Below are 12,531 nucleotides of genomic sequence, written 5' to 3' on the forward strand. Positions count from 1 at the left end.
ACAAATATCCTTAAAGTAGGTAATATCCATTTTCCCTCTGTATACCTTACTCCTTCAGGAAATAAATACAAAACAAATGTAAGCATACCATTTCAGAGAAAAATATGTCAATAACACTCATCTGATCTTTTAATTTTAGGATTTTTAAAATGTATTTTGAAGAAGCACTGTTCTATTCTCATGATGAGGACACGTGTTTCTTCTAGTGGAATGGAAAAAAGTCCTTTTTTCTTTCAAAACCAGTTCTTGTAATTATTCTAGTCTGATGTCACCTCAACCTAAGTAAGTTTCAGTATTTCTGCACATCTTTTTGTATAAGCATACACCAAAAAAATCCAGAAGATGCCAAAGAGCAAAGTCATCTCCATTCAAGATACAAGCAGAATTAAAGTTAAAAGAGAGTTAAAATTTTTCATTCTAACCCTTAGGAAATTCAAGAAGGAGGTAAGGTACTTAGCGTTATGTAATCTGATTTCAATCCTGCTAGTTAGAAAAACCGTATTACTATAATCAAGTATGAATTGCTTCATACGGTACTAGAGGTGGACAATGGACACTATAATCAAAAATGAGTTCAAATCATTGTTCTATTATTTAACGGATGTGCAAACTTGGGCAAATTATTTAAATCCTTGGAGCACCTTTTAGATTAAGACTAGTAATATGCACTAGAACAGGTACCAATGCTTTGCATATGGGGATAGTTTAAAATGTTAAATCATATCTCCAACAAGACTGGGCTAAAGAAGAGTGTATTCCACCTAACAAATCATTTCATTCAGGCTTTCAGCCTTTCCAGTTTCAAGGGGGAATCCCTTAGCAGAGTTTCATGACTTCAGGGTGTCAAATCACAAATTGATTAGTTAGTGGGTTTGTTTTGGCTGTGCTGTTGCACCATTATATTACCAGTTCTCAACTGAGAAGCAGTTAACCTATTAAAAAAATGTTAACTGTGTATTTTCCTCTTCTCACATACGTATACATGAGAAATATGGTAATAAAGAAACCCAGGTAAAGTAGTAAGACAGACAAGAAATATATATGGTTATGGACTCAAGTCTCATATTTTAATTGTAGTTTTTCTGCTTTAGTTTTGCCCCTGAGGTTACTTATACTTCACCTTACCAAACCCTTTCTTTTCTCAATTACATGCAAGAATGGCAGAAAATCTCTGGCTGTTCCATGCACGAGAAAAGGTTTTTAAATGCACATAAATTAAGAGAGGTTAACACATTAAGTGTCAATGAGTTTCAGTCAATTCAGAAATGATGTATTTTCCAGATAAGAACTGAAGTCTAAAGGGAACCAGGAACCTGAAAAAGAATGAAACTGAAAGAAAAAAAGGTAGATAAATAGGGGGGAAAGAGTCAAAGAAAAATAATAGTGGCCATATTTTTAACACTCGATACATGACAGATGCTTTTAGTAAATCATCTCTTACTGTCAACAAGCTCACAAATAGGTATAACTCTCTCCCTTTATAGGTGACCAACCTGAATTTGAAAAAGGTTAAATGATCTACCCAAAGTCACTCAGCCAGGAAATAGCAAAGAACTCAAAATGAGATCTGTCCTACTCCAAAGAAAGTCAACTCTTTACCATACCAAGCTATTTCTGGGACATCAAATTTTGTCAAAGAGCAGTTACCTTTCCCCTCATTTTTGCACAGCTTATGTCCTTGATCAACACTACTCCCTCAGTTTTCTTCCTGTTACCCAAATGCACAAAACAGAGATTTAAGAAAAGAAAAGAAAAAAAAAAAAAAAAAAGGGAGGAGGATGGGAAAGGAAGGAAGGAAGGGAGGGAGGGAGGAGGGAAGGAATGGAGGGAACCAAGGGAAGGAGAAAGGAATCCCGTAGTGTGTACTTTCTTAGTCTGAAGTACCACCTGTTCTCCTATATCCTTTTCTCTCTTTTTATGACCCAACTCAGACACAATCATAACTGACTACCTTTTACATTCTGTGGATGGAGACTGAATAACAAAATAAAACACACAAATTTAACTCCCAAATATATACACTGTATTTCAGATGAGCCCCTTTTAAATTCTAAGAATTCCAATGACATACTGATTTACTTCTATTTCTGGAAAGTTACAGACTTACCATGAAACTTTGAGGCTTCGGGATCATTCACATTGATAGCAATTATTTTCCAATCTGTTTCACCCTGATCAATAAGAGCCAAAACTCCAAGGATCTTCACATGAATAACCTCTCCACAAGAAAGAACCTTTAAAGAAAAAAGAAATTCAGCATTTGCAAGGTTTTGGAAATTTACTCATACATTATAAAAGCCCATGTGAAAGATTAAAAGCACTATAGACTGAAATTTAATAAAGCTTTAAAAATTAAAGATAATTTTAAAAATAGTCATAAAGCCTTTCATGCTATCCCTTTTAGAATTAAGTTTCTTGATCCCTTTTTGGAAACTGAAGTTATTTATATATCTTGAAATTTAATGTACTAGGCCTAGAAACTCATCCTAAACAGAAAATAAAGCCATATATATCATTACATACTTTAAACCTTGCTTTTGCTGCTTGGGGATAAAAAAGAGACCTGAAAATCCTTCTAAATTGCTTTTTTGCAAACCACATTTATCAGTTACTAGTGAAAAGTAAATTTTTAACATATTAGAATACAGCCTTAAGAAGATAATGAATGACAGTGAAAGAATTAACATGTTAAAATACCGATAAAACGGGTTTCACAAAATGCTTTAAAAAGATTTTAAAGGAAATCAAGAAACTGCATGATGTTGAAGCAGATGTTCCATGTGTTAAAGAAAGTTATTTCAGTGGTTCCCTCAAGTTGCCAATGACAGGTTTATATGCATGCATTCTTTCTATATCCTTTTATTTTTAAAGGTTTGGTTTGCTCTACAGAATTTCACTGCAAGCCAAAATTTGAACACATGCTTCGGAACAAATTCCTTCATGACTCAAAAAGCAGCTTCTACATTTGGAAAGCAAGGTATGCAAAAGAAAAGTTTCTTTTGCGTCTTGTAATGTGAGAGGAAAAAAAAAAAAAGACCTGAAACCATGAAGTCAAATAAATCCTTTCAGAACATTTGCAAAATCAATCTAAAATCTTAATATAAATCTACATGAATCTGTAATTAGTTGTAACTGATCACACAAAAGATTAGTGTGACTTTATAAAGTAAAATCTCACTTTTAGGGAAATATGCACAATTATATTAACCAGACTCACATGTTTACGCTCTACTAAATACTCATCACTATATTAAATACTATTCAATAGAAAGAAAGAATCCCTGTTCTCAAAGGTTTCCAGTCTTACTAGGGAGACTTACACACCTCATGCCAGGAGATCCTTTATAAAACAAAAATGTTCAAATTTGAAGTTTCTACATAATTACCAGTGTTAGGCTGGACACAATGTATAACTAACTCAGCAATAAACTAGATCACCAGTTCCCAACCAGAGGCAATTTTGCCCTTTACAGACTATCTGGCAATGTCTGAAAACATTTTTGATTGTCAAAAATGAGGAGGTATTACTAGCATCTAGCGGGAAGAGGCCAAGGATGCCGAACAGGACCATCCCCTATAAAAAAGAATTATCCATCCAAAATGTCAACAGGTCCAATGAAGACCCTACAGAAGACTTTGGTGGTAGGAGTGTCGTATCAGAATTCTAAGGAATTATGTATAGTTTTTAAAAGCACAATGCAAATTGTTTTATTTTTATTCACAAAAATTAATAATTTACTTTGAAATTTCATATAACATAAAAGCAGATTTGAGATGTTTATGGTTACAAGGGCAAACAGGAAGCATGTCTGGGGGTTACCAAGTTTTATCAGAATGATACATGCTCTCTGATCTCATAAGCAACAGAAAGGGATTAGACAAACCACTGTCTTGCTATAATACCTTTGAAGACTGGAAAGGAAACTCTCAGGCAAACCAAAAACTCAGAATAAGAATTTAAGAACAAATGGTAAAATTATTATGAACTCTCTACAATTTACTCTAAATCAGTTCAACAAATGTAGGCAGAACACACAGTGTCAGACTACCAAGTGAATAACACATAATCCCTCAAGGAATTTCAACAACCTTAAAAATTTCTATATATGTGGTTCTAACTCTATTATCAACTTACAGGACTTTGCTCCCTTCCCTCTGTCCATTTACAATGTAGTGTTCAAAGACGCTTTCTCCCATTATGTTCCTTACAGATGATTTAAGGACTCTTCACACAGCCAGACACAAAAGAAAGGAGCACTGTACCAACAACAACCAAACTGTTCTTTAGATGGTGATTAACACTTACTTCATATTTACTTAATGGTACTTCAGATCTCATTAACTAAAGGAATAAACTGCACTGGCTATAAGATGAAATCTATTTTTCCAGTTTAATTATAGAACTACCAATCTACCCTTCCCAGGAAACTACTGTGTCCAGCAGGGTCTACCACTGAAAATGAGTTGAGATTCTAAAACAATGTAGGTGTGCCTCTAAGGTTTTAGGCAGAATCAGACTAGGGTTCTTACCACTTTTCTAGTTATTATGTAAAGATTTCAAAAGAGAGGATTTTTGAAGCTGAATTCTTTATTCACCATTTTTTTTAAAAAAGATTTTTATTTATTTGACACAGAGAGAGAGATCACAAGCAGGCAGAGCAGGCAGAGAGACAGGGGGAAGTAGGCTCCCTGCTGAGCAGAGAGCCCGATGCGGGGCTCAATCCCAGGACCCTGAGATCATGACCTGAGCAGAAGGCAGAGGCTTAACCCACTGAGCCACCTAGGCGCCCCTTCATTCACCATTTCTAAAGGTGACATTAGGCAAATGATTTCCCACCATTATGTTAGAACTTGGTTTCTCGACAGTGAAATGGAGATTATATCACTTATTCCTTGAAATGAAGAGCAAAGGCTATAACACATACATGAACTAGAACATAAAAGCTCTCCTACAAATATTAATATTTTTTTCTCTCTGGGCCCTACGTGTATTTATCAGCTCATACCAGTCAACTGCCAACTTCTCAGGGGCCTGGTATGAGCAAAAGAGAACAGTGGTCTACAACAAAAGCTCTATGCTGATTCTCAACTTGAATGAGCTAAAACTGCAGCTGGACCCAAACAATACAAGGAAACCATGGAAAGTAAAACCGCTTAAAGCCTGTTATACCATGTATCTACTGTCATGAACTATGACAAACCTACAGCCTTAAAACAATGTAAATTTATTGTCTCATAGTTTCCATGGGTCTTCTAAAATCCAAGCACAACATGGCTACGTTCTCTGCTTACTACCTGACCAGGCCAAAATCAAGGTGTTGTAGAGGCTGGAATCTGATCTGAAGGTTCTAAAAATGAACCCACCTAAATTTAGTTCCTTGTACTTGTAGGACTGAGGTCCCCATTAACTTGCTGGTTGTCAACTAGGGACTACTCTAGGCAACTAGAAGCCAACTGCATTCCTTTTCATACATCCCCTTCTCCATCTTCAAACCAGCAATGGAATATCAGTCCTTCTCAAACTTTGAACCTCCAAGTTCCTCTTCTGCCAGCAGCAAGACTAAGCTCCATACTTTTAAGGGCTCATTTAATTACACTGGGTCTGCATGGAAAATCCAGGAGAATACTTCTTTAAAGTAAACTGCTATGTAAAATAATACAACCAAGAGAGTGAGATATTACCATATTCATAGATTCCAGGATTAGGGCAGACATCTTTGAGAGGCCATTCTAGAAACCCTGCCTCCCATATCAAGTTCTACCAAAAGAAATTAAAAAGGAAAAGCTATATTCAGGAAAATCTTTAACTATATTAACTGTATAACAGAAAATAAACTGGAAAAAATGCCCAACAAAATAAAAATGTTTATATATTTACCCCAAGAGGAAGAAAACATAGAAAGATAAAAATGATAAGATTAGAAGCCTGGGTGGCTCAGCTAAGCATCTGCCTTTGGCTCAGGTCATGATCTCAGGGTCCTGAGACTGAGCCCCACATCTGGCTCCCTGCTCAGTGGGGAGCCTGCTTCTCCTTCTCTTTCTCCCTCTTGCTCCCCCTGCCTATGTTCTCTGTCAAATAACTAAATAAAATCTTTAAAAAAAACTGTATGATTTATTGGGATAGGAGGATTGTGAGGGAAGGTTTATGCTTGATTTTATTTCCATAATATAACTACACTATTCTTGAACAATAAATATTACTGAGAGAAAAAAAAAAAGTCCTAAATACTGAATTTGGGTCAAAGATAAAAACGAAAGTAGGCAAAAATAAAAAAACCTGTTCCCAGGGAAGAAAAATCAAGGCAGATACAATTAGAGAAGAGCTGAACAAATGCACAACCCTCAAGCCAAACAATAGTTGAGAATTAGAGAGAAGGACTTAAAAGCAAACCAAGAAAGAAGTGGAATTAGAGCACAACCAAGATAGTATGATATAAGCAAAGTCAAGTGAGGAGACTGTTTCAAGAAGGAAGACAGATTGAACAGTAAAAAATGGCATGGTAAGTTCAAGTTAGACAAAGCCTATGAAATAAGCCTGCCAGACTTGGAAAAAGAAAGTTAGCAGGGACCTTTTTTGAAAGCAGTTCACAGAAATACTGGGGGCATGTAAACACTTTTGAAATAGGTTGAACATTAAGTGGAAAGTAGGAGACGCAGATGAGTGTTGAAAACTCTTTTTATGAGTCTTCAGGTGGAGGGGAAGAAGACATAGGGGAGGAGGCCAATAAAGAAAGAGAAGCTGTGAATAGAGAACAGGGAAAGGATGAGAAAATCCTGTGTTTCATGAGTGAGGAAGGGACAAGATCTAGAGCACAGGTGGAAGCCCAGGTCTTACCTAAGAAAGATAGTTCTTACAATAAGAGAAGAAAGGCAAGAAATAATGTTTGTAAACCCTGGTAGTTTGGTAGTCCAAAAAGAAGAGATGAGGGAGCTCTTATCTGTCGGTTCCTATGGGCTCCACAAAATTTAAAGACAAAATGTTCTGCTGTTAAGTGAAAACGAAGTGCTAGGAGTCGAATGTCTGCAGGGAACAACAAATATTAGTAATAAATGCAATAGAAAATAGAAAAATGGACCCAAAACACAAAGAATTCTATAAGTAGCAGCAATCTATGAACTTGTAGGTTTTGTTCTTCTGCAGTAGGTCTTGGCAACCTGGAAGCAGACACAAAAACAAGAGTGCATATAACACCCAGTGCTCATCACAACACAAGCCCTCCTTAGCATTGTATGTGGCTAACTGAACATTTTAAAAAATAAATAAATAAAAATGTGACTCAGGGACACAAAGTGAGCAGATGTTGGAAAAATGGTGCCAATAGAACTACTCAATTTAGGGTTGCCACAAACTTTTAATTTATTAAAAAAAACAACCAGTATCTGTGAAGGAAAATAAAGCAAAGCAAAACAAAATGAAAAAACAAAACAAAAAAAAATCAAGAGTCCGAGTTGGCTTTATTCAGTATTGAATCTCCTGTCTGGGTAATGCCTAACGAAGCTGAAGACAGTACTCAGCAAAGTTTTTCTATAAAAAGTCAGACAGTAGTTACGTTAGACTTCGCAGATGGTACGGTCTCTGCTGCCACTCCTCAACCTCGGGACCAAAGCAGCCACAGACAATACATAGGTGCGTGGGCATAACCGTGTCACTGACAGACACAGATGGTGCACTATACTTCACTTGCCTTGGGCTGCAGTTTACCAACCCCTAGCGTAAGAGAAGGAAAGAAAGATACAAAAAGGGACTCGTATCAGAGGGATCGATAGGCCAGGCCCAGGGAGACCTGGAGAACTGGTGCCTCCTGAAGAGAAAGGAGATTTTACGGCGTGAACAGACTAAAGCACATAGAATAACACAGTCTAGAAAACAAACCTTCGAGCCTATTTCACAAACATCAATAGGATCATTATCTCCACAGCAGTCTGTACTCTTATCTCTTCGATGGGGATCTTCCCAAGTCTAAAAAAGAAAAGGGGGAGAGAGGAGGCAGAAATGTAGGTTAATAATCATTATAATATATATATTATAATACATATCTTAATCTGTCCACATGAGCACAAAGTTTTACAGGTAGTAGTAATCCAAAGGGAAAAACCTCAGAAATTACACAGGCTCTGAGCCAACATGACAGTACAACCCTAAACATCATAATAATTAATTAATAATCATTTTTCTGTATAATCACATCTGAAAGTGGCCAGTATTTCCAAACATACTCTTTTTCCAAGCTGAGTCAGCATGTAAATTCACCCTGCCTTTTCAAGTTTCAGTTCAGAGGTTTCTACCATCTGCACTTCTTCCAGGGGCTGCGGAAACTGTTGCTTCCATCATTCACTGCTTCCTTTGACATGGTAACAGCATCGGGTCTGGCTCTCTGTCTTTGAAAATTAACTTTCTATTCTTTAAATGACCCCTACTAGAAGAAACCTAGTTTTCCCTTCATAAAGAACAAGACAGAATCTACACCAAATAAAAGAAGAATCTATTTTTGTCTCATTTCATTCCACTTAAAAAATTCTCTACCTATCGAATCTCAAAACCTTGACAAAAGCGTGAAAAGATGTCAACCCTTAAGTTTACTAAAAAGATTATACCCTGCTGGTTACAAATACACACATGAGCATTTCTATAAATGAAAAGCATAAGAGAAATTTGTTATCAAATTAAAATATCCCTTAGGCACCATCCTTTCAAAAAAGCCTCATAATTACTTGATTCTAAATGGAACTGCAGAAATTCCCTAAAATTATTTTCCTTAGATATACATTACAAGATGTGCAGAGACTGTGTCACCTCAAGACTGTTATCTAGAGGTAATTTTAGATTATCCAAGCTTGGTTCCTCTAATTTTATATTGATAATTTTAAAAGTATACTCTTATTTACAGCTAAACCCTAGATAAACTGCAATATTTTCCTTCTGGCCCAAATTATAATATATTTAGGAGTAAACTGAACCCCACCTTCCCCCCAAAAAATTCAGTAAAACAACATTCACTACCTCAAATACTAATATTAATAATAAAATATAGGAAGAATAAACTAATTGTTAACCTTACATACCGATTATAGGGGAGAGACATATTCTAAGTGATATACACAACTACACACACACACACACCCCATGAAGAAGCTACTATTGTTGACCCATTTTATAGACAAATAAACGGAAGCACACAGAATTTAAATTGCCCAATGTTCACATTTTCTAAATGGTGGCAATGGGATGAGAACTCAAGGTATTAATCTTATTACAATGCCCAAGTTTAGATAACAACAGCAACCGAGTGAGAATTACTTTCAGATATAACCTTATTCTTCTTCATGATTCTCTTCTTTTAAATACCTTCTCTCACTCACAGAATTTCCTATGTAGGCATCCATTCACATAGCAAATATTTATTGAGTAACAATCTGGGTGGGAAGTTAGGAATAGAGATGCAGAGGACATGGTCAATACCCTGAAGAATGTCAAGTTCATAAATGGTACAGCATTTGTCACAAATGCTACAAAATTAATCTTGATGTGCTAAAGAAACCAAGATGGGACTGAGATAAGACTGAAATCAGAGAACCTAGAAGCAGAAAATATCTGAGAGGGTCTTCCTTCCTGATATAAGAACCCTCTCTTAAACTTCCCTTAACTTTACTCCCACCCTCAGAAGGGGACAAATGTGATAGCTAAGGTCACGCTGACATAAAGGAAGTTGCCTAGACTCCAGTTCTACTTCCGTCACAAACTGCCTTGGCCCAAACATCCGGATCTCAGTTTCCTCACCTATTAAAAAAATGGCCTCAGTAAGATAATTGCTAGATGTGTCCCAGCCCTGAGTGCTAAGACTGTTAGTGGTCATTCATTATCCACATGAATACTACCAGTGAAGAGGAAGCTTCATGAGGTAACTTAGTCCATTTTGATCAGCCGTAATTTTAAGAAATTCCTTCCTTGAACTGAGACAAAAACAGTCTTCATACATGCTATACTTCATTTGGTTTTGGTGGGTGCTTCCCATTTATTAATTGGCCTCAGAACTCCACTTTCAATATTATTTATCAATGTATTCCTCCTGTCAAGGAAGTAAGTACATAAGTACAAAATTCTTAAGCTATACAATCTTGATACTTTTAAGGCATGTTCTTCATGATTTCCCTTACCACAAAAACAACTGACTGGTTCTAGTTCTAGTCCTGCTTTTCATACTTTATCCACAGGCCTCCACTGTGATTACAAAAGAGAGTCATAGTAAATGACTTCCAACTTAACTTGAAAATATAGTATAATTTTAAGCAAGCACCAGGAGAGGAAATCTTGACAAAATTAAAACTTTGACTATGCCCCCTTGTGGAGCTTTAACTGTATAGCTAGGCAGAGAAACAACTAAAAAAGCTCAATATCCACAAGAGGAAATTCCAAATCATAATATTTGCTTCACAAAAGTAAAAAAAAAAAATTAGCATCCAAAATTTAGAAATAACTTCAACAACTAAGTAAGAAAAAGGGCAACCCAATACAAAATGGGCCAAAGACAAGAACAGGTCATTCAAAGAGAAAACATGAATGACTTATAAATATATGAAAAGATACCTAGTCTGATTAAAAAAATAAAAAGTAAAATTATAATGAGACACTATGTCAAAAACCTAAAAATATGATAATGCCAAATAAAGCTGACCCTCAAATAACTCAGGGTTAGGGATGCTGAACCCCTGCACCATTGAAAATCTGAATATAAATTTTGACTCCACAAAAACTACTAACAGCCTACTGCTGACAGGAAGCCTTATCAATTACATAAACAGCACATATTTTTATGCTACATATATTATATACTATATTCTTAAAGTAAGCTAGAGAAAATGTTATCAAGAAAATCATAAAGAGAGGTGCCTGGGTGGCTCAGTTGTTAAGTGTCTGACTTCGGCTCAGGTCATGATCCCAGGGTCCTGGGATCAAGCCCTGCAGTGGGCTCCCTGCTCAGCTGGAAGCCTGCTTCTCTCTCTCCCATTCCCCCTGCTTGTATTCCCTCTCTTACTGTGTCTTTCTCTCTGAGAAATAAATAAATAAAAATCTTTAAAAAAAAGAAAGAAAGAAAGAAAGTCATAAAGAAAAAATACACTTACAGTACTGTACCATAAAAATCTCTATATAAGTAGATTCAAACCCATGCAGTTCACACTCATTGATCAAGGGTCAACTGTACTGGTAGGGATGTGAGGCATCTAGCACACTACGTACTGCTGGTAGGAGTGTGTATTGTTACAATTTCTTTTGTAAGGAATTTGGGAATACCTAGTAGAGTTACAGAAGTGTGTTGCTCACAATTAAGCAATCTGACTCATAGGTATACACCTACCAGTACATACCTATGTATGCTACATATATAGAAAAATTTTAGCATGAACCCAGGAAAAGCAAAAATAAAAAGAGAAACTATCAATGGAAATACAAATAATGTTAGTACAAACAATGGCTATAAAGCTAAGAAAATAAATCAGAAAACAGATTACTGATCTAGCCTAAAACAAATCTTTCTCATCCTTGTGTAGATGTCTGAGATCATTACTTTACAAGCTACAAATATTAATAAGTACATTTATAATCACCATGCTCTGGTCCTTATGTCAAAAAAATCATTGAATTGTACAGAGCTCTCTATACAAGCGCTTCTTGAGAACTACTTCCTGATTAATCAGGATTCCTATAACCAGCTCAAGGGAAGGAGGATGCACCTGTACTTTAACAGATTCAATCTGAAGCAAAAGCCACTGCCAGTTGTCTCACTAACAGCAGCTATTATCAGTGGCAACAATGTCATCATCGAGAAATATTATTGAGAACTCCCTCCAGGCTAAATAGTTTGCTTTGATTATCTCATTCAGTACCGACACCAACCTTGGTGGTATAATGATATAGGTGTAGAAACAGACCTAGAGAGATTTAGCCACTGATCCCAGGTTACAAACCTAATAAGTGGTACTAAATGCTACTTGGGGTCAATGAACCAGACTTAAAATGAAGTTCAAAATAAAAACACAATATTCCATTAAGACTGAAGAAATCTTAGTGGGGGGGTTGCAGAGGGTTGGCAAAATGGGAGAAGGGGAGTGGGAAGAATAGGCTTCCAGTTATGGAATGAGTAAGTCACAGGAATAAAAGTACAGCACAGGAATAGAGTCAACAGTATTGTAATAGCATTGTATGGCGAGATGGTAGCTACACTTGAAGTGAGTGTAACATAAACTACAGAGCTGTCCAATCACTACATTGTACTGCTGAAAGTAATGTAACACTGTGTGTCAACTATACTTCAATTGAAAAAGAATTGTTGCAGGGCACCTGGGTGGCTCAGTGGGTTAAAGCCTCTGCCTTCAGCTCAGGTCATGATCCCAGGGTCCTGGGATCGAGCCCCACATTGGGCTCTCTGCTCGGCGGGGAGCCTGCTTCCCCCCCTCTCTCTGCCTGCCTCTCTGCCTACTTGTGATCTCTGTCAAATAAATAAATAAAATCTTAAAAAAAAAAAAAAAGAATTG

General features: G+C 36.4%; 1 protein-coding gene across 4 annotated transcripts in view; it reads right to left on the reverse strand.

Annotated features, from left to right (window-relative positions):
* Positions 1-12,531, reverse strand: part of PPA2 (inorganic pyrophosphatase 2) — an 88,668-nt gene that overhangs the window by 50,000 nt on the left and 26,137 nt on the right. For all 4 annotated transcript variants that reach the window (XR_013966459.1, XR_013966460.1, XM_080797529.1 and 1 more), the window contains 2 exons: positions 7,874-7,960; positions 2,108-2,234 (listed from right to left, as the gene is read on the reverse strand). Coding sequence is in view for 2 of the 4 variants with exons in the window: in XM_080797529.1 (XP_080653655.1) it covers positions 2,108-2,234; positions 7,874-7,960 (214 nt within the window). In the remaining 2 variants the exon portion in view is untranslated. The remainder of the gene's footprint in view (positions 1-2,107; positions 2,235-7,873; positions 7,961-12,531) is intronic.

This window comes from Martes martes (genome assembly GCF_963455335.1).
Source record: "Martes martes genome assembly, chromosome: 2".
NCBI classification, from domain to species: domain Eukaryota; kingdom Metazoa; phylum Chordata; class Mammalia; order Carnivora; family Mustelidae; genus Martes; species Martes martes.